The 27,438-nt window shown below is 36.6% G+C and overlaps 1 protein-coding gene across 2 annotated transcripts in view; it reads right to left on the bottom strand.

Annotated features, from left to right (window-relative positions):
* Positions 1-2,967: 2,967 nt before the first annotated feature.
* Positions 2,968-27,438, bottom strand: part of LOC124555782 — a 366,970-nt gene continuing 342,499 nt past the window's right edge. Inside the window, exon 7 of one of the 2 annotated variants that reach the window (XM_047129836.1) lies at positions 2,968-4,281. In XM_047129836.1, coding sequence (XP_046985792.1) covers positions 4,157-4,281 — 125 coding nt within the window. In that variant the 3' untranslated portion in view covers positions 2,968-4,156. The remainder of the gene's footprint in view (positions 4,282-27,438) is intronic. The other variant, XM_047129835.1, reaches the window with a different exon arrangement.

Below are 27,438 nucleotides of genomic sequence, written 5' to 3' on the forward strand. Positions count from 1 at the left end.
CTAAGCAGGAGATCCTTGGTTCAAGTCCTGGTCTTGCACCCATTTTCATTCATCATCGCTCATTCGACACACAGCCTCAATGCAACTTATGTTGTTAATTCCTTCCCTTTGCTTTCCTTTCTGTGATCTCTTCCTTCAATTTACATAATTGTGGGAATAGCAGCTCTAATTCCTTACATGAGTGTTCTAGGGCATTTAATGGACTATCCTGATTCATTAAGCTTACTGCATTCTGTATAGTGAATAGAAAGCTGTAACTGTGCTGAGACCAAAAATATTTGCTACTCCATTTTGAATCATTACCAGAACAAGCATTTGATCAGTCACTTGCTTGCATTTCACCTCAGCAGTGGAACTGCCCATGATTAGTTAGAATGCTCTGTGTGTTATATGGCACCAAACAATGGATCAGTTTCTAAATTGATTAAAGTCACTGCAGCACTGGTGTTGACTACTGTACTCATTGAGTGCTGGTTTATAACTAGGTTCACTGATATTTTATAGGGTTTATTTGAACCTGAATAATATTTCTCTCCTGGTGTATTAATGTCAATTTTGCTGGATGAATCTTCTGAGAATTCCTGCGCTTGCTGGCTATTGCACATGATGATGACTAAATGGCTTTTCCCACTCCACTTACATACTGCATTGCAGAAGTGTTAGTTATGCTGGTCGTGTAACACAGAATGAGTGCAAGAAAGAGGTGGGCAACTAGAAGGAAAAACTGGAACAGTGCAGGCAAATAGGACTCGCATTCTGAGGGTTTTGCACACACTAACTATGCATATAGATAGTTCATCTATAGGTTTTGATGAGTGAGTTTGCAACTGTCAAAATATGTGAAATAAATGGTCATATCTTTTGATTGCACTGACTTATAAGCTTAAATTTTTTACACTGCTAAGAGACTATAAGCCTGAGTATTTGACAGAAATACCAACTTGATACCTGGCACCCATTCCTGGGGAAAAAATGGGTCTTAACAAACAGACGGACAACAAAATAATCCTATAAGGGTTCTGTTTTCACCAATTGAGGTAGATCCTGTAAAAATTATGTGCAATTCCCTCTAGCAAATCTAACTTTGGCAAAAAAAGGAGTGAAATACACAGTTATAAAACTGATATGACCCTATTATCTTTCCCAGCATGTTGAACTGGTATAAAGTTCTTGGATATCTTGTCCTGTGAGTTCATCAGAGTGATTCAATGTTATTTCCATCATCTTCTGGCAAAGTGTTGAAATGTTTTGTGGGTCATCTTTATGTGGCCAATACCTTAGGGCAATACTTCCCCTCCCAGTGCCATAGGATGGCATGGTCAGTCAGAGACATACATACAGACAACATACATTGGTGGACCTTAACTGACCATGGTGAGGCTTAATTGCAGGTCCTCTCTTTACTTTCACCCACTCTATGACACTGGAAAGTAATGGATTGTCCTGGGACATTGCCTACATAAAGATGACCCAGACGCTGCTTTGACACTTTACCAGAAGTGGAAGTGACAAGCATCAAAACCTCACCATTCTGCTGAATTCGCTCGGCTGGAAACTCAAGAACTGTATATTAGCTACAAAGCTCTTGGAGTTTCACCCCATAGAAATAAAATGCATGATATAAAGCAGAAATGTCTTCAGATATAGATGATAGTTGTTTATCCTTAACAGCTTCTCTTTACTTTCACCCACTCTATGACACTGGAAAGGAATGGATTGTCCTGGGACATTGCCTACATAAATATGACCCAGACGCTGCTTTGACACTTTACCAGAAGATAATGGGAGTGACAAGCATCAAAACCTCACCATTCTGATGAATTCGCTCGGCTGGAAACTCAAGAACTGTATATTAGCTACAAAGCTCTTGGAGTTTCACCCCATAGAAATAAAATGCATGATATAAAGCAGAAATGTCTTCAGATATAGATGATAGTTGTTGATCCTTAACAGCTTCTTTTGTACCATAGAGGAATTCTTGAATAGAAATAAGTAGGCAATTACAAACCTGGAAATGAGCACTTTTTAACCATATAATTATTGTTTTTTATTGTTTATGCAGTCTTTTGTTAAATGGATATGTTTCACATTTCAAGGCTGATCATGAATATGATCTACGCAGCACGAAACCAACTAACTAGTCTTGCAAGCTTTTTGTGGCATTTCGTATTGTAAAGGCCATGACTTATCAGTGCTCAGTGACTAATTGCTGAAGATACTGTAGAATGTAGCTGCAGGAACCTGAATGTTATTTGTATTTCCCTCATCTCTTTCCTCAACATCTGTATTTTTGTAACTGGTCATGAGTTATGCTACAACTGCAGCCTCTTTCCCTCCCTTCTCCCTCACTTCACCTATCCTTGATTCTTTTTCAGAGCTTTCTTTCATTCCTATTTAGAAATCACACCTCTCCCTCTTTTCCATTTTTTTTCCTTGATATTCCCCTCCTCATTTAATTTTTTTCTTTTATATCTTCTTCATCAACCTCCTCCTCCAATCTTTGTCTCAATTATATGTGTATTGTTTTCATTTGCAGATGCCAAATTTTATTGATTGAAATTCTTATAATTTTATTTTGGTTATTACAGTTTATTATTAATACAATTGTCTAATGAGTCAAGATTTAAAATGTCTGTCCCACCCTCATGTCAACTGTAAATCTTACCTTTCCTTTCATCTTGAAAAAATTGCTTTCTAGTTGTTATATCTTCTGTGCTTATGTTAGCCTTGTCCTAGCTATAATGTTTTGGCAGCTGTGTAAAATATCATTAAAGCTTACTTTTTTAAATTGTCCTACAAGCCATTTTGTGTGTAGAATGAATAGGTTACCAAATGACACTGATGAGCATAGGGAAAAATTGTAACAGGGAACTGCAAAATGTTTGTGTGAGCATGGTTCATTCAGCAGGATACTACTATTTATTCCATTGCCAGATATTATGATTACCTCTTCATCAAGCTCTACTTTGTATTTTGAACTACATAAGTGTGGAGTCCTGTCCACTCGTCTCATATAGGGTGCCTAAATGTATGCTGCGTTCTTGGAATGCTATACAACAATTCAAGCAAATAACATAAATAGTTTTATCTCAATAACGCAGATTGACAATACTTAACTTTGTAGTTAGAACAAGTATCACAAGTGATGGTCAACATGCAAACAGTAATGCTCCTTGCCATAGACAATGTCCAAACAAGCAATGGATGTGGATTACTAATAACTGATACTGTAGCACTTTTTGCTAGGCCGTGCTAATACTGTCCACTAATATCTGGCCAAGGCTGGCATGAGTGGTGCTTATATTCACTTTGGCTGGATGCTGCTCCAATTGTGGTGATGTCCTGGTCAGTGCACTATTGGCCAATGTCGTTTCACAGCCTTCTCTTCTCTTGCATTCTTCATCTTTGTTCCAGCGCTTGTGGTTACACCAGAACAATAATGGAATCCTACACAGTTGGTAACCAACAAATGAACACAAAATATTCAATTATACATTATCTCTGCTGATAACTGTAATCTTGTGTGCCCTAAGCTAACAACATACATTACCGACAGGTTAAAAATCAGCAGAATGAGCTTATGGTGTGTGAATTTCCAAGTGCAGGATACTGGAAGCAGCAATGATTACCAGGTGAATATGACATTTTTGTGAAGCTGTTCATAGGTTATGCAGCTTAATAAGAGTACTTCATAAAGTCTCTATATATTTGACCTTCAGCACCACTGCACCATACAACCATGAATCTCATAATCCAGCTGTACCTTAATGTTCGAAACATTTGACAAAAATAGCAGTCATCTCTAGTAGAGTACTGCTATATTATATCTTGTTATGTTTTGATGACAACTCTGGTTCATCATCCAAGTTTAGCTTGCAATTTAATGAATTCTAATGATTGGCAGCAAGGAAATCACATACACTAAATTAGGCAGTCTAATTCATCATTTTCTTGTTATTTTTGTCTAATGTTATGGGTCAAAGTACAGGCCTTTAGTGTTTCTGACATATGACTCTTATTTATAATATCTAGTTAACTATTACTTTGATGAGTATCTGCTCTGTGGATTTTGTTAGAGATTTTCAATACACCTTACTCTTATATAAATACAATAAATAAATACATAAATTTTCTTTGTAATTGTTGAGCAGAATGTTTATTTTAGGGACCGCATGCAACCTGTTCCTAGTTGCTTGTAAGTAATGTAAAATCCCGTTTCTTTTTCAGGCTCTGTAACATCATCACTATGAAATCTCAGCACTATAGGTCCAGATGCAAAACCTGAAAAGAAATAAGGTTATAGACAATGATAAGAAAAATGAAGATTAAAATGTTACTAATTATTTAGTAATTAAATCTTTTATTCAGAGATAATTTTTTAATGATCATCGCCGGCCGGAGTGGCCGAGCGGTTAAAGGCGCTACAGTCTGGAACCGCACGACCGCTACGGTCGCGGGTTCGAATCCTGCCTCGGGCATGGATGTGTGTGATGTCCTTAGGTTAGTTAGGTTTAAGTAGTTCTAAGTTCTAGGGGACTTATGACCACAGCAGTTGAGTCCCATAGTGCTCAGAGCCATTTGAACCATTTTTTTTAGTGATCATCATGCCTCTACACTTAGAAACTATTTGGTATTTTACTTTATTTTTCTAACAGGCTACATATTTTTAAACAGAAATTCATTTATGGGCTAGAAGGAGGTGTCCAGGGGAACTGATTTTGGGTTAGGTTTAAAACTTGCTTTGCAACCTGTCAGACATTTTATGGTATTGGTAAAATGACCAAAACTTCGTTGCTGCATATTGCACTCCTTTCTGAGACACTGACAGCTTTAATATTGGGTAATGAACCTCATTTTTTTTCTCCTGTGTTGAAGGTATAAATATCATTATTCTTCTCAAATTGGGACCAGTTACTTATGACAAATTTTGTTACCGCATATGTGTATTGTAATGGCACATTAAAATGCCCAGCTCCTTGAAGAGATGAAAATCTCATATTATTCTTATTGCACACATTTGTGCAATCAGTACTTTCTAAGTGATGAGTTACCTCAGAAAATTATTCCATAACACACTACTGAGTGGAAATAGGCAAAATATGTCAGAAGGTTGTTTCATTTGTTTACAAGACTAGCAGTTACATGAAGAGCAAAGTATCTGACCTTAATTGTCTGAGAAGTTCAGTAACATTCTTCTCCCAGGTCTCTACTGATTCCTGTTCATGTGCTACATCAGTTGTTGGTATGACCATTTGTTGAACAGAATTGAATATAGTGTATTTTCTCAAAATTCAGGGAGAGTCCATTTTCAGAGAACCACTTAATAACTCTCTGTAAAACGTCATTAACAATCTCTTCTGTTGATATCCGTCTGTGTTGTGGTCTTCAGTCCAAAGATTGTTTTGATGCAGGTCTCCATGCCACTCTATCCTGTGTGAGACTCTTCATCTCTGAATAACTACTGCAACCTACATCCTTCTGGATCTGCTTACTGTTATCACATCTTGGTTTCCCTCTATGATTTCTACCCCCACTTCCCCCCCCTCCCCCCCCCTCACACACTTCCCTCCAATACTAACTTGGTGATTTGGTGATCCCTTGATGTCTCAGAATGTGTTCTATCAACTGATCCCTTCTTTTGGTCAAATTGTGCCACAAATTTATTGTCTTCCCAGTTCTATTCAGTACCTCCCCATTAGTTATGTGATCTACCCATCTAATCTTCAATATTATTCTATAGAGCACCACATACTGAAAGCTTCAATTTCAATGGAATTTATTGTAACACTAGGATCATCTTCGAAAAGTTCCAGATATACTTGATGAATGTTAAGTGGATGATCATTCACATATTTACATATTTAAGTAACAGGAGTGAACCTGAAATTGAATCCTGTGGGACTGCCTTTGTCATTTCTCCCCTGTCACTAAAATTTTACCTCCTTTCAACATTGTTTAAATTATGCAGCACAACTTTTCGCATTCTGTTTGTTATGTATGATTCAAACCAGTTGTGCGTAAATTCATAAATTCCATAAAACATGAGCTATTCTGATAGAGTAACATGATCTACACAATTAAATGCCTTGGAAAGATCACAAAAAATATCAACTGGTGATACTGTTTTATTTAAGGGTTGTAATATATGGTGAGTGAAAGTATAAATGGAATTCTCAGATGAGTAATCATTATGGATTCCAAACTGTGATGTGTTAAGTACATTGTTTCTACTTAAATGTGAGACAACTCTGAAGTACATTACTTTTTTAAATATTCTGGAAAAAGATTTCAGTAAGAAAATTGGGCAATATTTATTTATTATCTGTCACTTTTCTTATTAAGAGACTTAGCAATTAAATATTTTGTCCTGTCTAGAAAAATTCTCTGTGCCAGTGATGCATTGCATTATCACTACAGACATTATTCATTAAGTTGGAACAACTTCTCAGAATTCTGTTTTAAATTCCATCAACACCGCAGAGCTTTTGTTTCTAAGAATTTTTATAATTTTATTAATTTCATTGAAGGCTACTATAGCTACTTCTAGTTGCTTAAAGCTTTGTGGAATGACATCTTCAGTATACTCTCTTACTACTTCATCTGAACTATTTAATATTACTTTTGCTGTTACATTCAGAAAATGATTGTTAAAAGTACTTGCAGCTTGTGAATTATCAGTCACAACATTGTGATTTAATATAATTGTTACAGTATTTTGTTCACTGACTCCCATTTGACAATATCCCATATAGTTTTCATTTTATTATTGGTATTATTAATTTCTGTCAGGATGTGCATCAATCTGTAAATTTAATGACTTTCCCAAAAATATAACAGTACTTTTGTAGTATGCAAGTAATGTCAAATCTTAATTTATTCTGACCTTTATATAAATTTTCCTCTTCCTCTTACATGAGATTTTAGTTTCCTTGTTTTCTTTAATGGTTTCTTTCTGGCTAATTTTTCAAGGAAATATTGACAAAAATTTACCATGGAATTTATTGAATTTGATATCAGGATCTCTTTCCCTATATACCTCACCCCACACCACTTCTTTTAACTTAATCTTAAAACATTAAATTTGAAAAGCTACAAATCACACAAGAACCAGAATTCTGGCCAGAACACATAAAAGTACATCGATTTCATTTCCCAAGACGATTAATGGAAGAGGGAGCAAAGCTCAACTAAGCTAAGAAGAAAACCATAAGAGCAAGAAATAAAAGCAGTCTTGTGGAATTCAGAGGGAATAAAAAGTGCTCTTAACCGAACACCAACAGACATTCTGCAAAACTCGGATCTTGCAATTCTAACAGAAACGTTCCTGATAGACAACTGGCAACATAAAGATTTCTACAATTATCACCTAATGGCAAAGAAGGGAGAAAGAGGACGACCCATGGGAGCAATATCTATCCTACTGAAACACTGGTTGACACAAATAAATATAATTACAGCCTATTCTAAACCACACACAAATGCTGTAGAAATAATTGACGAAATAGTCACACTCATCAAACATTGTGACAGCAAACCCACTACTATTGCAGACTAGACACGGAGAACTATAAAACAAAAATAGTCATTGAAACCCTAGAAGAACATGGTTTCACCCTACTGAACGATAGACAGATACCTACATACATATGCCACAATGGGAAAAGCACCATTGATATCGCATTAACAAGAGGAGAAATAAAAGGAAGTATTCAACCGATGTGGCATGACTCCATTACTCCTATACAAAAGCACATTCCAATGAAGATAAAAATAAATAACGTCATGTCACCGCCAGCAAGAAAGACCCACCAAATCACACAAAGAAAAATAGATATAGAAAAATTAACAAACCAGTAAGAACAAATAACACAAATAGAAACTTTAATAGAGGAAGGAGACCTTGAAAAAGCAACAGACGAAATAGAAGACCTCCTGAAAAATTCGGTGATACAAACAACCCCAAAAACAAGGACGGCAAAAAGATGGTTTGATGCTGAATGCTACAGCAAAAGGAACACTGTTCTAAGAACGCTCCACACATTAAGAAACCAGCACGACGAGGAAACAGACAAACTGCATGCAGAAGAGAGGAGAATCTACAAAAAACTAATAGAAGAGAAGAAAAAAGAATACATAGAAAGAGAGGCAAAAAGAGAGGCGGATGAAGCAGAGAAAGACCCATACATAGCAGCAAGACCAAGAAAACTGGCTCATACACCAAATATAGACATGAAGGAATGGGAAGACCACTTCAGTAAGATACTGATCAAACGAGGAATCAAAACACACCCAAAGAAAGAGAAACAACATCAAACTAAGGAAAAAGACCATGTATGGGAACCTCTAAATGAAGAAGATGTAAAAGGAGTAATAAAAGCACTCTAAAGAACAAGAAAGCAGCAGGACCTGATAATATATATAATGAACATATAAAAGATGCGAAAGAGGCCCTCCAACACGTATGGATCAAACTATTTAACAAATGCCTAGAACTTTGAAGAATTCACACAATGGAGACACTCGACAATAAAAGTTCTCTACAAAGGTAGAGGAGACCCAACAGATCCAAACAAGTACAGAAGCATAGCCCTGAAAAATGCTCAGTTCAAGATGTTTTCAAAGATAATTACACAAAAAATCAAAGCTTCTGTGGACAGTCATCTCCCAGAACGACAAATGGGTATCAGATCTGCTAGATCAACACTTACAGCAGTCAGGCTTCCTTTAAACAACGTCAATGAAGTGCTACAAAAGAAATAAATGTTCTACACAGTGTTCATAGACTCTACCAAAGCCTTTGACCTACTGGAAAAAGACGTCATAGTTCAAAAACTGGAAAACACAATGGGAGAAGATAGCATATGGCCAAGAATAATCAAGTCAATCCTTGAATACAACTTAATCACAATATCAGACAACGTCTCTTTTTCGAACCTCATTCTGGAATCAAACGGAGTCTTACAGGGTGACCCAATGAGCCCTTTGCTGTACATTGTTGCCACTGAAGAAGTACTCCGAATTGGAGAAAATGAAGAAGATTTATATGTACATGCATACATTGACAACATAACCGTATTGTTCAACAGATATACAGAAGCTGCAGAAAATAATTGAGAAGATAGACAAATGGTGCAGTGAACACAAACTACACATAAACATAACAAAGACAGAAATGCCGATTTTCAGAAAAGGAGGCAAAACACTCAGGAATGCAGAAATCAACATCAGAGGACAAAAAATAAAAATCTCATCAGACTGTAAATACCTAGGGGTGACATTTCAACCAACAGCCAAATGCTTCACAAAACATACAACAGAACGTGCAGCCCAAGCAATAATAACAATACAGGACATCAAAAACATCCCCCTACTCAGTCTAGAAACAGCCATGAAATTATTCAATGCACAAATCTTGCCAATCCTGGCCTATGGGATGGAGGTTATATGGGACCACCTGACAGAAAAAAATCTAGAAATACTAGAAAAGGTAAAATTGACTTATCTAAAAAGAGCACTAGGTCTCTCAAAGACAACAAGATCTAGACTAGTGTACCTGCTAGCAAGAGAGACATTCCTAATTGAAGACATCAAAATTCGATATATGATGCCACACACCAGGGCTTCCAGAAAGCAACTGAAGATCATGGAGGACAAACGAGAAAAAGTATGGCCGGAGTTCTATGGCACTGAAACAATGACGAACCGCTCATGGACAGCACCAACCTTTGAGCTGCGACATGTTGTAATTAGACTTTCTATTCATGGCTTTCATCATCTAATTTGCAAAAACAAAACTTATCATGACCCAACCACAACAGGTGTATGTGAACTGTGGAATAAAACCTGTGAACGATACCACATAGAACTGTATAGTAAAAGAGTGAAATTGATAAATGAATATGTAAAAATGTAAAATGTAAAGGTAAACGTAAAATGTTAAGCAAAGTAACTGTATATGGCTATTTGGCTGCAATTTTATTAAATAAAAAAAATGTATCCTGTTTTCATTAATGAGGCACAGTACCTTGCATGAACCTGCCTTAGGAGTATAAGGTCTACTGTTTATTTACATAAATTGTGCAAAATTATCAGATAGTCCACTAAAAACTGGGAAAAAAATATTATCAGTCAGAGCCCTACTAGCTTGCTACACAGAGTTGGAGAATTAACCACTGAAATTATATTGAAATACCCACATAATGATTCCAGTTAATTGTTCTTGTCTGTGTCTTGTAAAAGATCAACATTGAAATATCAAACTTTTAACTGTTTCTTCTTCTCTGACAGTCAGCTCAATTAGGCATCTAGATTTCTTAAAAACAGGTGAACGTTTCCTAGAGGGGATATGTGGACTTAACAGTTACAAGATATAAGGAAAAATCTGTGTTCCTAAAATCTGACTCTACCTCACTTCTGCTGGCACTTGATGCAGTCAAGGACATAGCCACATAGTGGGCATTTGAAACCTCCTCCTCCCCCCACCCCCCCCACCCCCCCACCCCACCCCCTGCTTCCCAGAAAATATAATGATCTTTGAAAACCAAATTCATGTCCTGCCTCACCACACACGCACATGAAATAATTCAGTGTCAAATCATGAAAGCCAGAGTATATAATGAGTACTGACAAGTAGCAAGTGTACCTCGAATACTTTTCAAGAACTCTCAAAACTATTTTGCTGTTTGTCACTATTCTCCTTGCAACTAAAACTGTCAGACACATAGCTGTTTAAGCAGTTAGTCTCATGTTCCATGCATCATTTGCAGGATAAATCATAATGATGTGAAATGAGTCAGTTTACATTCAGATAACAAATTTAGATGTAAATTTGTCTACATGCTAATATTTTTTTTATTTTATTTATATGTAATACTTTTTTCTTTAATATACAGATGTGAGTTTGTCATTCCTACCTGCCACCTTTCACACATTACAAGAATAGAAATTATTCTACGGAATAGAAGGAGCTGTCAATGAAAAACTTTTTCAATTTGTTTTCAAATTTTACTTTGCTGTCTGTTAGATATTTTATATTACTGGGAAAGTGATCAAAAATTTTGGTTACAGCATTATGCAAACCTTTTTGAAAAAAAGAAAAAGATAACCATAATGTGGAGTAGTGTTTGTATTTTTCCTTCTGGTATTGTCATTACGTACATCACTGTTCCTTTTGTGCTGCAGTGGATTATTTACAACAAACTTCATGAGAGAATAAATATCCTGTGAAGCAGTAGTCAGATTGCTGAACTCCTTAAACAAATGTCTTCAAAATGATCATGGGTAAGCACCACATATTTTTCTTGTATCATGGTTTTGGGCAATGAAGACTTCCTTTCTTAAAGATGAGCTACCCAAGAATATTATTCCATATGATATTAATGAATCAAAATATGCAAAATGATAAATGTCTCCCCAAGATTTGCAATGTTTATAAGAGAAAATGTGGCTGAACTCAGTTGTTTTAGGATTTCCAAAATGTTCTTTTTCCAGTGTACTTTCTCATTAATATGGACACCTGACAATTTTGAAGTTTCCACCCAATTTATTATTTCCTAACCATTTGTTACATTTGTCATTGGTGTAGTACCCCTAGATAAGCAAAATTGAATGTATTGTAACTCTTTTAAAACTCAGCATGAAACCATTCACAGAAAACCTGTCAATGACACTTTTAAGAACAGTATTTACCATTTCTTCTGTTGCTGTATGTATGCTTGGATTTATGGTAGTTCCCATGGTAGAGGTGTTGGCCAACTTTGGCAGGATGAACTAGGATCAGAATACCAGGTCACCAATTTTGTGAATTTTGTGTAATTTAAAAAACCTAGTGCTGGTCTGGAGCAGGTGACAGAGGATTTAGGATCACTTTGCAAAGATTTCACTAAGGAAGACACTGTGGTTATAGTGGGTGGGGCAGGAAACAGTATTGACAGAGATCCTAGGTACAGTATAGAGTGTGACCTGGCAAAGATTGTATCAGCATCGAAGCATACTAGTGTTGAGTTTGTATCTGTTCTTGGGCACCATGACCAACCTCATTTGAACTCTTCTGTCAAGAGAGTTAATTTGGAGCTGGAACGGCTGCTTATATCAGGTGCAGGGTCACACATTGGTGTGGTTCCTGTTGATTCTCTCAATAGGTGGGATTATACTAGGCATGGCCTTCACCTCAGCAGGAAGGGGAAGGGTAAATTGGCTGGGAAGGGTAAATAGCAGGAAAGTTAAAGGAGGGAGGCACTGTCATGAGTGGTAAAATACCAGTGGTTATAGGGTTCAGAAAAGACCCTTTTTTAGGGTAGAGAGGACAGAAAGAAACCAAATTTTAAGAGAGGTTATAACTGAGACAAACCTTCAGTTTGAGAAAGAAACCAAAAAACATAATTCTAGCTTATTACATCAGCATAAACAGCTATAGGTTAAGAATTTTCAACAGTCAGCAGATATTTTAACTCTACCCAATTTTAACTCAGTCAATGTGAAATGTCAGCTATCTTTATTGCATCAAAATGTTTGAGGACTGAGAAATAAAATTAATGAATTAACTGACTGCATAGATGAATTAGAGTCTTCAAACCCCGCTGACATAATCTGCCTCTCTGAACATCATGTGACCACTGGTATAGAACTTTTAAGTGTTACAGGGTATAGCTTAGCATCTCACTTTTGTAGATCAGAAATGGAGAAAGGAGGAGTTGCCACATTCATCAGGAACTGTCATAAATTTAAGAACATAGAAATTCACGAATTTTGCCTAGCACAGCATATGGAAGCATGTGCAACAGATGTAGAATTTCACAAAAAATCCTTCATAATATTAAGTGTATATTGAGCACCTGCAGGTAGCTTTAATCTGTTCGTAAACCACCTTGAAGCTGTACTGGCCCATTTAACAACCAAAAACAAAGAAATAGTGGTTGCTGATTTCAATGCAGATTTCCTTAAAGACTCTCCCAATAAGAACTTATTTGAGGTAGTAACACTATCATTCAACTTAATTTCCACTGTAAAGTTCCCCACTAGGGTAGCCAATTGCTCACAAACAGCCATTGATAATATCTTTATAGAAAAGTCCAATGAACAAAATTATATTACGAAACCAATAGTCAATGGCTTCTCAGATCATGACATGCAGTTTCTTCTGTTAAATGTTAATACTGATCAGGATATAAAATCTGTTAAATCTGAGTTCAAGAGGGTAATCAATAAGCCAAAAATTGCTTATTTTAGGACACTCCTCAGAGACATTCACTGGACTGATGTTTACAATGCTCATGGCATGAATGAAAAAATAACACTTTTGCTAATAAAGTGCTTACCTTATTCGAACACTATTTTCCCCCAAAACTTACCAAGGTTAGAGCAAAGTCTACAAAGAAGCCATGGATTATTCAAGGAATAGGGGTATCTTGTAAAACAAAAAGAAAACTGTATATGTCAGTCCGAAACAGTTCTGATGTTGATGCTATAGCACATTACAAGAAATACTGCAAAATACTAAAGCTTGTAACATGGATATCAAAGAAAATATATTACAAGGAAAAGATAGTCATATCATATAACAAAATAAAGACAATATGGGATATAGTGAAGGAGGAGACCGGTAGAACCAGACATGAAGAGGAACAAATAGCATTAAGAGTAAATGATACATTGGTGACAGATGTGTATAGTGTTGCAGAACTTTTTGACAAACATTTTATAACTGTTACTGAAAAGATGGGGTTGTCAGGTTCAGTAGATGCTGCTATGGAATACCTCAGACCAGACCAGACATTTCAAGTAACTTCCATAATATGAATTTGACCCTCACTACCCCAGCAGAAATAATGTCCATCATAAAATCTTTAAAATCAAAAACATCTAGTGGATATGATGAAATATCAGCAAAGTTCATTACAAAATGTGATTATGAGGTAAGTAACATATTAAGCTATCTGTGTAACCAGTTGTTTATCAGTGGAATATTCCTTGAATGGTTGAAATATGCTGAAGTTAAGCCACTGTTTAAGAAGGGAGATAAAGAAACAGCATCAAATTTCCGTCCAATTTCACTGTTGCCAGCACTCTCAAAAATTTTAGAAAAAGTAATGCACAATCAGCTTTATAACCATCTTATCTCAAATAACATACTGTCAAAGTCACAGTTTGGATTTCTAAAGGGTTCTGATATTGAGAAGGCTATCTACACTTACAGTGAAAATGTGATTAACTCATTAGACAAAAAATTGCAGGCAACTGGTATATTTTGTGATCTGTCAAAGGCATTTGACTGTGTAAATCACAATATGCTTTTAAATAAATTAGAATATTATAGTGTAACAGGAAATGCTGCAAAATGGTTCAAATCTTATATCTCTGGCAGAAAAAAGGGTGTTATTAGGAAAGAGACATATATCAAACTATCAGGCGTCATCCAACTGGGAACCAATTACATGTGGGGTCCCACAAGGTTCCATTTTGGGGCTGTTACCTTTTCTTGTGTATATCAATGACCTTTCATCAGTAACATTACCACATGCCAAGTTCGTTTTGTTTGCTGATGATACAAACAGTGCAATAAATAGCAAATCAAGTGTAGCCTTAGAAAGATCAGCTAACAAAATATTTGTGGACATTAATCACTGGTTCCTAGCCAATTCTTTGTCTCTAAACTTTGAAAAAACACACTACATGCAGTTCAGAACTTTTAAGGGGTGTCCCATGAGTCTATGCCTAACATACGATGACAAGCAGATAGAAGAGGTGGACAGTGTTAAATTCTTGGGATTACAGCTTCATAATAAATTCAACTGGGAGGAGCACACCACAGAACTGCTGAAGCATCTTAACAAATCTCTATTTGCAATGCAAATTGTGTCAGACATAGGGGATATAAAAACGAAAAATCTTGCATAATATGTAATGTAAGTAAGGCAATAGTTATCCATGTCTTCTCTTGACTCTTTCTTGAACAGAGGTCTAACTTTGGCATACTCCAAAACATCAGGAAAGCATCCCTGTTCAAAAGATTGGTTGAATATTTTAGTCACACATTGTTTTAATCACTTTAGTAGGTATCCAAAGGCACAAAGCAGAGTTTTTATTTTTAATGATAATATAACATTTTCCACATCCTTTACTACGACTTTTTTTTAAATCTGTAAGATACTCAGCTTCGTGGTGCAATTCAAAGATATTTACTTCACTCTGATATTCTGCTACATCACCATCTGACTTTGCGCATTTATGAAGAATTCTTTTAAACACTGTGATACTTGAGCTGGGTTTACAATAAAGATATCACCTAGACCCTAGATATTTCATTATTGCTAACTCTAACAACTATCTCTGATTGGACAACAGGCCACACTGCTTTTGTCTTACTTTTATGTTGTACAATGAACTTATTGTTTACCATTTGTTTGGCTGTCTTCATAACTTTCATTCCATAATGTCATATGGAATTATTTTTTGGGATAATTCATCAAGCCAAGCTAATGTTTTCCGGGCACAAAAATGTGCAGTAAGAGTTATATGTGGTGTGAACTCGAGAACATCCTGCAGAAGCCTGTTAAGGGAGCTAGGGTTACTAACTACTGCTTCCCAATATATTTATTCCTTAATGAAATTTGTCATTAAAAATATATCACTTTTTCAAACCAACAGCTCAATTCATGGAATCAATACTAGAAATAAGAATAATCTTCACAAGGATTTAAAGTCACTTAGTCTTGTACAAAAAGGTGTGCATTATTCAGGAACACACATTTTCAATAACTTGCCAGCAGCCGAAAAAAGCTTAACAACCAATGAAATTCAGTTTAAGAGAAGCCTAAAGGATTTATTGGTGGCGAACTCTTTCTACTCCATTGGCGAATTTCTCAGTGAAACCAACTAATATAACTTCTGCACAATTTCAGTGCAGTAATGTGTTCATTGTATTATAGTAGTTGTATTACACGTTTATTACCTTATAAATAAATAAAAAACTTTTTTATTTTAAATTCAGTGCATTAGTATTTGTAAAATGACTCTTTCTTATAGTGTTCATTAATAAATGATGTTCATTCCACTTGGGACCTGTGGAATGGTACATTAACTTATTTGTTTTAGTTGTAAATACTTGTCACGTATTGTTGTTTTTCTGACATGTTCTACATCCTGGAGGACCTCCTCACTATGGATCAGTTGGATTGAAAGTAAATCTAATCTAATTAAAAATCCAGTGCCATCTGCAAAAAGAACTAATTCTGTTTGTTATATACTAGCTGTACAATTATTTACATATATGAGGAACAATAGTGAACCTAAGATTGAGACTTGGGAACCCCATACAGAATTCCTTCCCAGCCAGAATAATGTTCCCAGACTACATTGGTTGAATTACTAAGTACAACTTTCTGCATTCTTTTGGTTAGATATGACGTTATTCATTGGTTGGCTATAACATCAATTCCACAAAACTTCAGTTTATCTAGGAGAATATTGTGATTCATGGAGTCACATGCCTTAGATATGTCAGAGAAAGTACCAATCAGTGGTATATCATTATTTAATGCTTGTAAAATTAAAATTTAGAAATGGCATTCTCAGAACAGTAACTCTTCTGTAATCCAAGCTGTGATTTACGTAGGATATTTTTGTTGCTCGAATGGGATGCTATTCTAGGGTAAATCACCTTCTCAGTAATGCTGGATAATGATGCCAGTAGTGGAACAGGTCAGTAGTTATTTATATCTTTCCTATCACCTTTTCTATAGAGGTGTTCAACAATTTCATATTTCAGTCTCTGTGGAAAAATGGCTTGAGTTGGTGATGCATTACGTATTTCAGATAATACATGGCTTAGTATATGGGAGCAAATCTTTTGATTAGTTTTTTTAATGTGCAACTACTGGAGGACCTTTACTTGTACTTGCCAACTGATCAATTCCCTTTTCCTTTCACATTATATTCTAATCCCTCTAGTGATCCATGTTTCTTTACATGGCTGTTTAATGCCATTTCTGATTAGCTTATGCAGGAAGGTGTCTTCAAATAACAGTATGAATGTATCATGGAACAGATTAAATTTTAAGTCAGCATTTGGTTAGTTGTAAATTTTGTCCCAGTCAACCCTTGTAAACTATTCTTAAAAGCATTTGTTCTAGAGTCATTAATTATTCTAACTGATTACCACTGAGGAGTAACTATACTGTAAGATACTATTTTATATATCCTAACTAACAGGGCGAGGAAGACTATTTGTTACTGAGTATGGTTTCTTGCTTTCAACTTCATCAAAGAAATCATTTTCAATTAGGGTCCTATTGTCTTTATCCACCCATTTTACAAAGTTAATTACTGAGATCAAATTGTAGGATGCAAATAAGATTTCAAGACCATTTTTCTTATCAGAATCCTTTGAAAATCTAAACGAAAATCACCACAACAGCTTGCTGCTGTCCAGCAAATAAGGAGGACTCTATAATTATCATAAGTAGTTCAAAATTTCCCAGTGTGGATATACAGGAACATCCTGTAAAGCTTGTAAGGGCATTGCAGGTTAGGCTGTATTGAGAAATAATTGTTAAGAAAATTACTCACTATGATACACCATTTTCTAATTAATTAGCATTGAAATTTCTTGTGCAAATTCAACTGGCCCACCAGAGATGGTGTCGGCAAATGTGTTCTTCATTTGGGTTCCTAAGACTGAATAAGAGAGCAATACAAAAACTGGATATGGGATGGTAGAAAGGATTGAATCCAAGCCAAAGGCTGAGCAGTCTCATGCACCATTGCTGTGAGAACAACCGACACCGACTGTATATGGCAGGCCACTTGAATTTGTGCATGCAACAGTCTGACTTGCTAACTTCAGTGCTGATTAACTTGTAAACAGTGCAGTGTATCAAATCTTTTGCTTTATGATTATTTCTAAGCACAATCTACCCTGCAACACCCTCTCAGATTGTTTCTGACCACCATGTGTAGGCTACATGGTATCACAAGACAAACAGTCAATATTCATGGATGTAACATGAATGATAATTCAAAGCAAAAAAGTCTGGTGAACATCCATTCTAAAATGCATACATTGAGAGCTATGAGCACTTCTCGAACTGTGAAACAAATCTACACTGTTGCAGGCTCTTTGCTTTCCGTATTTTGCGAGGTGGTATTGTTAAAATGCCTACCATATGAGCTATGAGCACTTATGCATCTTTGTTACTATGAAACATATTTTTTCTACTGAACAACTGCTCATAGATCTCAAGTCATACATTTTAGAGTCCATGTTTAGAGGAGAATTTTTTTCCATTTTTGGTTCATACTACCTCCTCCCAAAATGTGGAAACCAAATAGCTTGCAGTAGAAATTATCTTGTACATAATATCAAAGATACTTAAAGCACACATTTTAGAGTTCATGTCTATCAGACTTTCTTGCTTTGAATAATCATCCCTGTCATAGCCCTGAGTACTGGCCTTTCCTCCTGGAACATGATGCATACAGTTACAATTAAAAGGGAACTATTGCTCAATATTAATTCAGAAGAATACAATTCTATTACTGATCACTGCAAAATCTACTTGTCTCATTGTTTTTTAACACAGCATTAATATATGTAACAATTCCTCCTTTTCCCCTATTAGTTCTTCATGAGTAAGATGTTAGTGTGTTATCATACATATTTAAATTTTCTAACCCAGTGGTTATGTTGTGTTAAGATAGGCATAGGATGCCTATCTTTATGTAGTAGCTCTCTAAATTTTCCAAACAGACAAGAAGCTCGAATATTCTGATGAGCAAAGCTAACCTTAATTTTCCATGCATTCTTAAGCATTTTGTGGAACTCTAGTGTCATTTTAACTTCTTTCAAAACAAGGAGCCTCAGTCCTGATTCTAACCTACAAAATTTACCCCAGTGACACCAGAATTTTTTTTATAGATTTAGGAATCCCTGACCACTCTGCATTATTTACTGAACTACCAAATATTAACAAAGGAATTTCATGTAACAAAAGCTATATGAAAAGGAACTTCAATGAAAAAAATTCAGTTACATTTAGAAATAAGTTAAGATAGGTTTAATGGCCTTACAACATCTGTATTCTGAGTAATAGTAACTTTAACAAAATTTTAAGTAGCTTTCTTGAAATGTTTAATGATACTTTACCATTTAGAAACACACGTAACAAAACGACTAATAAACTTAAATGGAGAACTGTGGGTATAAAAATTTCTAGTGCCAGGAAGAGGAAACTTCACAATGAACTGAAATATAATAAAAACAAATGTTTTACTGAGTATAAAGCGATATTTAAAAAAGTTATGAAGACAGCCAAACAAATGGTAAACAATAAGTTCATTGTACAACATAAAAGTAAGACAAAAGCAGTGTGGCCTGTTGTCCAATCAGAGATAGTTGTTAGAATTAGCAATAATGAAATGTCTAGGTGATATCTTTATTGTAAACCCAGCTCAAGTATCACAGTGTTTAAAAGAATTCTTCATAAATGTGCAAAGTCAGAAGGTGATGTAGCAGAATATCAGAGTGAAGTAAATATCTTTGGATTGCACCACGAAGCTGAGTATCTTACAGATTAAAAAAAAAAAGTCACAGTAAAGGATGTGGAAAATGTTATATTATCATTAAAAATAAAAACTCTGCTTTGTGCCTTTGGATACCTGCTAAAGTGATTAAAACTATGTGTGACTTAATAGCACCTCCCCTAACTAAAATATTCAACCAATCTTTTGAACAGGGATGCTTTCCTGATATTTTGGAGTATGCCAAAGTTAGACCTTTGTTCAAGAAAGGGTTAAGAGAAGACATGGATAACTATTGCCTTATTTACATTCTTCCAGTCCTGTCGAAAGTGTTTGAGGAAACAGCTGCAAACCAGTTCAAAAATTCTATTGTAAAAATGAAATTATTATAAGAGACTAATCTGGATTTCAATCAGGAACAAGCACTCTGGATGTTTTGAATAACTTTACTGTAAAGATAAACAAATCATTGAACCAGAGGAGTAAAGGTGCATGTATCAACGTGATCTCACAAGAGTATCTGACTCTGTGAACCGTGACTTGCTTATAAAGAAATTAGATAAATACAGGATTAAGGACAATGCTCGTAAATGGCTCACATCATACTTACACAACAGAAAACAAAGGGTAACTGTCACTTCAGATGCAATGAATTATTATTCCAAATGAAGTACAGCATCACACAGTGTGCCTCAAGGCTCCATTTTTGGGCCTATCCTGTTCCTATTCTACATAAATGACGTACCCATAAATATAAATTCCCCACCAGTTCTGTTTGCAGACAATACTTCTGTTTTACTTGAAGATCATGACACATAAAACATTTTTAGCTCCATTGTAAGGGCACTGGAAACCTTAGAAAACTGGTTTCAGTTAAATGGGTTGAAACTGATCATTGCAAAAACCCATATGGTTCATTTCAAAATCAAACATTCTAAATCTGTGGAACTTAAAATACAACAAAAGATTCAATTTATGGAAGAAGTTGACTTGGTCAAATTTGTAGGACTAAATGTGGACAAAAATTTTAGCTGGAATACACACATCGACTTTCCATCAAATAAACTATGCAGTGTTGCATTTTCAATGCAAATACCAGCAAATTCCACTGACTTGAGTACACAAAAATTTGTTTATCATAGTTATTTTGAATGTTACTAGATATGGTATAATTTTCTGGGGTGGAGAAGTTCAAGTAGTGTATCTCAAATACTGACACTGCAAAAGAAATTTGTCAGATACACGTGTACTGCACAGCACTGCACTGATGCCCATTATTTCATAAACTACAAATCCTACTGTTCCCTCCATATACATTTATGAAGTTATAATCTTCTTACTCAGCAGACAAAAATTATTTGTGGAGAATCATTTTAATAACACATATAAGATAAGAAATAAAAATAATTGCATGCTACCCACACACAAGTTGATATTATATGCACAGACTCCACAGTATATAGGGATGACAATATATAACAAGTTAATGGACAAAAACATATTTAATGTGAAGCCAGAAATTTTAAAAATGAGCAACAGCTGATTCTGTGTGAGAAATGCTACTATTCAATATAAGTATTCATAGAGGATGAAATGATAATTTGAGCAATGTGTAATTGTTAGATTTTATTGAACATGTATGTAATGAAATTGTATTATTATTATTATGCTGTTTGTTGACACTAGGTGTTCTAAGTTTATTGTGAATTTTTATCACAATTTTGATGTGTCTTCTGTACCTGAATCAAATGATTTAGATTATGTACGTTATGAGTGACTGGCAGAAAAGGTTGAGAAGACCAGCCTTGCACATGGAGTTTCAACGAAGCTCACAATTTGTAGCATTGTCCCCAGAAATGATCATGGCCCCTTGGTTCTGAGTTGAGTGGAAGGACTGAACCAGATATTTCAAAAGTTTGGTGAAAAGCTAGGCTGTGAGTTCCTGGACTTGCACAATATGGTTGAGAACTATGGGTGGGTATGTGGGGTTACATCAGGCAACTATCCAGATAATGATAGCTGTAGGAAACCCAGAAGTATCAGTGTAAAATCAAAAGAAATGCCTCCCGCAGGTGAGAGTATTAAAATCCTAGTAGTGAACTGCTGAAGCATTCATAACAAAGTGCCAGAGTTTGAAGCACTCATGAAAAGCAGTGAAGCTCAAGTAATGCTAGGTACAGAAAGCTGGTTGAAACCTGAAATTGATATTAGTCAGATTTTTGGGGAAAATTTAAGTGAGCATTGAATGGACAGTCAAATGGAAAATGGGAGTGGTGTATTTGTTGCAGTAGACAAGAAACTCAGATCCACTGAGACGGAAATTGAAGCTATATATGTAGGATTGTTTGGGGTAAAAATGCTACCAGTTTTTGGGTTTACCTATTTATGAAAACTTGAACTGTAAGAAGCATATTATTGAGCTTCTCAAACAGTTATGTTCAGCTTCTTGTGCTCTTCATATAATTACTAGTCTTGAATGAAACAGTAGAAAACCCAGGATGGAATGTAACAATATTATGAAAAGGAAAGTTGCTACTCAATATAGTGGAGATTCTGATTCGCAGATAGGCACAACAAAAACACTGTCACAAATAAGCTTCTGGCCAGCAAGATTCAAGATGGCGGCTAGTGTTAAAGTAAATCGTGTATCTCAGCGAAAAAAAGTAAAATTCGATGGAAAAAAGAAATCGTGTAGGAGTTGTAAGGACGTGATATCAAAGCTAAATGAACGTGTAAAAAGTCTACAATTCATAATCGGTACTCTAACACAGGATATAAAAGAACTTCAATCGGGAAAATACGGGAAGCAAGAAGACACGGCCTCCAGAGGAAAATGGGAATCAGTGACTGAAGAAAACTCTATCCAGGAAGATAAATCTCTAAGAAGCAGTGTAACTTTAATACAAAAAAACAGTGTGCAAAAATCGAATGTAGTAAATCATGGAATACAGCCATCTGAAGAAAAACTATTGCAAGGAAACAAACAACTTTAGCATGGTAGCGGAAAAGTATGTAAACAGATCAAACTTTCCTCGAAATCGCGAACCTCCAAACATACCGGTAGTGAAAAGTAAACTGTAAAATTCTCAAAGAAAGTTATTGACTGATTCTAATATCGTGTGCAAAAACAGATTCAGTGTGCTATCAGAAAAAAACGAACAGACAAAGTGAAGCAAATATACAAACGAAAGTTTCGGAACCGAAAACAACAAACGAAAACAGTCAACGTAAAAAACAAGATGCTGGCATTATTTATTTATTTATTTTCTGATAGTCGTGGAAAAGGACTGGCAAAGATCATGAATGAAAAACTAATAAATGAAAGTGTTATTGGATTTGTGAAGCCAGGTGCTCCACTGCGAGAAGTTACTCAGCATATTGACACATACAGCAACCATGGAAGTTTTAACTCTTGCATTATTTTAGCTGGCGCAAACGATGTCTACAAGAACGAGGCAAAATTCTCTTTGAGATCTTTAAGGGAAACATTGGCAAAAGTTATGGACATGAAAGTGTTCGTAATAAGCATCCCTATGAGACATGACCTCATCAAAACATCGTGTGTGAATGCAAAAATCGAAGCAACTAACCGAAAGTTCGAGAAAATATGCAAGCTCTTCAGCAATGTGACATATATTAATGCAGACAGTCAAAAAAGAGAAGATTTCACTACCCATGGATTGCATAGAAACATGAAAGGGAAAGTAGCACTGTGCGATGCAATCATGGAACAATTAAACCGAAATCAGCCAGGCTTAGTGCAGCCTCCAATTGTAGCAGCAGCAGCAGCAATGGAATCACCAATTTCAAATGAAGAGCATATTACTCCAATGACTTCAGGAAGTGTTGAAGCGGCAAGAAGAGGATCCCCATCTAGCCTAGTTGCAGTTCCTCAAATTACAACTCCCAAAATTACAGCAGAAACGCCATCACACTACAAGTCAACTCGCCCAACACGAAACAGAAAAGAACGACAACATTTTTTATGGCAAGTGATTCCAAAGAAATGTTGATTTCATCTTCTAAAACAACGCTCTGGAAAGAAAACTTCATATGTAAAAGTGTTAAAAATGATATGTCATGTGCAGCTGTCGAACATAAGGTTGGTCCAAAACAACCTAGTAAATAAGTCACCGTCGAAATTTATGCTCCTGCACCAAAATGTACAATCCTTATCAAATAAAGTTAATGAGATAGAAATATTGTTATCAGATGAACTAAAAGAAGTGTCAGTTATATGCGTTAGTGAGCACTGGTTATCAGAAAATATGTTACATCACACAAGGATAGAGGGCTTGACCCTTTCATCTTTTATTTGTAGGAAAACCTCCATGCATGGAAGAACATGCATATATGTTAGAGAGGACGTCAAACACGATAATTTAAAGTTCACTAACCAGCTAGGGAAGAGCAAAACTTCGAAATTTCTGCTACACAACTGACAAATTTAAATATAATTGTTATTTGCATATATAGAAGCCCAGATGGAAACGTAACTACTTTCATTGAAAATCTTGAGAAGGCACTTAACAGTATAAAAATAGGTAGTAAAACAACCATCATATGTGGTGACTTTAATATAGATTTCAACAAGAACTCAAAAGACAGATTAAACCTTGAGGCCTTATTAAAAACCTACAATATACGTACAACTATCAAATCCCCCACCAGAGTCACTAAATCGTCAAGCAGTGCTATAGATCAGATACTAATAAATACAGATAAATATTTATACAAGTCTGGAAATATGAATACAGGTTTCAGTGATCATTATGCACAGTTTATTGAATTCCCAGTAGAGACTGCAGGAAATACTGAACAACAAATGACAAGAAAAGGTAGAAATTTTAGCAAGCACAACCTAGAACACTTCAGGCACTTACTAAAAAAAGAAAAATGGAATGATATAGACAACTATGAGGACACATGTAAAAAGGTTGACATGTTCATAGAAATATTCTCCCATTATTTCAATATTTCTTTTCCAGTTAAAAACCAAACATTAAAATCTAGAAAATGAAATGTTACATGGCTGATGAAAGGCATTAAAATATCATGTGCTGAAAAGAGGAGACTTTATGAAATCTCAAAAACACAAAATGTTACAGAAGAATTTCTGGTGTATTTCAAGAATCATAAGAGAGTGCTTCACAAAGCCATAAAAGAAGCTAAAAACAACAACAAATGATCACCATATAACAATGGCCAGGAACAAAATGAAAGCCATGTGGAAGATAGTCAGAGAACAAGTAGGAAATGAGATCTCCCAAAATGTAAATCTCCAGGTAATGCAAAATGGCAAAAAATTACAAATCCAGAAGAAGTAGCCAATGCTTTTAATACATACTTTGCAAATATTAGTGGCAAATTACTCTCTGACATAAAATCTTCAAATAAAAATCCTGCTACAACACCATCAAATCAAAATAGAAACTGCAACTCCCTATTTCTTACTCCAACCAACCCTAAGGAAATTATACTGTCAATTAGAGAGTTAAAAACAAAATTTTCAACAGGTGTGGATGAGATTCTAGATTATGTCATTAAAAGTGTGGGTGACCTCATTGCAAGACCATTAGCCCACATTTTCAACAGTTCATTAACAAATGGAGTCTTTCCTTCCTGCTTAAAGACAGTGAAACTGAAAGCACTGTTCAAAAAGGGTAAGAAAGAAGACATAGCCAATTATAGACCTATTGCCTTGCTATCTAAATTTTCGAAAATATTAGAAAAAATTTTCATAAGAGGTTGCTAGATTTTCTAGAAAACTGCGAAATATTATCCACAACCCAACATGGTTTCCAGAAAAGCTGATCAACAGAAACAGCAATATATGAATTTCTGGGTGAAGTACTCGAAAAAATTGATAGTGGACAAAACGTAACTGGCATATGCCTTGATCTGTCTAAGGCTTTCGACATCATAGACCACAGAAGCTTGAAAGAATTGGTATCAGAGGTATGCCTAACAACTGGCTTAGATCATATCTTACTGACCGCAAGCAAGTAGTAGAAATACATTTTCACAAAGAAAATAAATCAACAAGACACTATTCTGATTATAAAGCAGTACCGCAAGGCTTGGTACTGGGCCCCATCCTATTTTTGATATACACTCCTGGAAATTGAAATAAGAACACCGTGAATTCATTGTCCCAGGAAGGGGAAACTTTATTGACACATTCCTGGGGCCAGATACATCACATGATCACACTGACAGAACCACAGGCACATAGACACAGGCAACAGAGCATGCACAATGTCGGCACTAGTACAGTGTATATCCACCTTTCGCAGCAATGCAGGCTGCTATTCTCCCATGGAGACGATCGTAGAGATGCTGGATGTAGTCGTGTGGAACGGCTTGCCATGCCATTTCCACCTGGCGCCTCAGTTGGACCAGCGTTCGTGCTGGACGTGCAGACCGCGTGAGACGACGCTTCATCCAGTCCCAAACATGCTCAATGGGGGACAGATCCGGAGATCTTGCTGGCCAGGGTAGTTGACTTACACCTTCTAGAGCACGTTGGGTGGCACGGGATACATGCGGACGTGCATTGTCCTGTTGGAACAGCAAGTTCCCTTGCCGGTCTAGGAATGGTAGAACGATGGGTTCGATGACGGTTTGGATGTACCGTGCACTATTCAGTGTCCCCTCGATGATCACCAGTGGTGTACGGCCAGTGTAGGAGATCGCTCCCCACACCACGATGCCGGGTGTTGGCCCTGTGTGCTTCGGTCGTATGCAGTCCTGATTGTGGCGCTCACCTGCACGGCGCCAAACACGCATACGACCATCATTGGCACCAAGGCAGAAGCGACTCTCATCGCTGAAGACGACACGTCTCCATTCGTCCCTCCATTCACGCCTGTCGTGACACCACTGGAGGCGGGCTGCACGATGTTGGGGCGTGAGCGGAAGACGGCCTAACGGTGTGCAGGACCGTAGCCCAGCTTCATGGAGACGGTTGCGAATGGTCCTCGCCGATACCCCAGGAGCAACAGTGTCCCTAATTTGCTGGGAAGTGGCGGTGCGGTCCCCTACGGCACTGCATAGGATCCTACGGTCTTGGCGTGCATCCGTGCGTCGCTGCGGTCCGGTCCCAGGTCGACGGGCACGTGCACCTTCCGCCGACCACTGGCGACAACATCGATGTACTGTGGAGACCTCACGCCCCACGTGTTGAGCAATTCGGCGGTACGTCCACCCGGCCTCCCGCATGCCCACTGTACGCCCTCGCTCAAAGTCCGTCAACTGCACATACGGTTCACGTCCACGCTGTCGCGGCATGCTACCAGTGTTAAAGACTGCGATGGAGCTCCGTATGCCACGGCAAACTGGCTGACACTGACGGCGGCGGTGCACAAATGCTGCGCAGCTAGCGCCATTCGACGGCCAACACCGCGGTTCCTGGTGTGTCCGCTGTGCCGTGCGTGTGATCATTGCTTGTACAGCCCTCTCGCAGTGTCCGGAGCAAGTATGGTGGGTCTGACACACCGGTGTCAATGTGTTCTTTTTTCCATTTCCAGGAGTGTATATAAATGACCTAACATCAACCAACCAGTACCATAGCACTATCCAATTTGCAGATGATACAAGCATATTAGTCTGTGGGAAGACTGCAGAGATACTACAGACAAGACTGTCTGAGGCATTAACAAATGTTGTAAACTGGTTCAACCAAAACAAACTAATAATAAATAAAAGTAAAACAGTAGCATTAAATTTCATAATGTCTAGAGAAACACTGAAGATGATATAAGAATTCAGATGTCAGACACATATTGCAAGTGTGCCTAATACAAAATTTCTGGGGTCTGGCTACAGGATAATCTTAGATGGGAAACTCACATTGACAACATATTAAAGAAGCTAAGTACCATGTGTTATTTAATGAGAGTGCTAGAAAACTACTGTCATAAG

The sequence above is a fragment of the Schistocerca americana genome, chromosome X (assembly GCF_021461395.2).
Source record: "Schistocerca americana isolate TAMUIC-IGC-003095 chromosome X, iqSchAmer2.1, whole genome shotgun sequence".
Taxonomy (NCBI): Eukaryota; Metazoa; Arthropoda; class Insecta; order Orthoptera; family Acrididae; genus Schistocerca; species Schistocerca americana.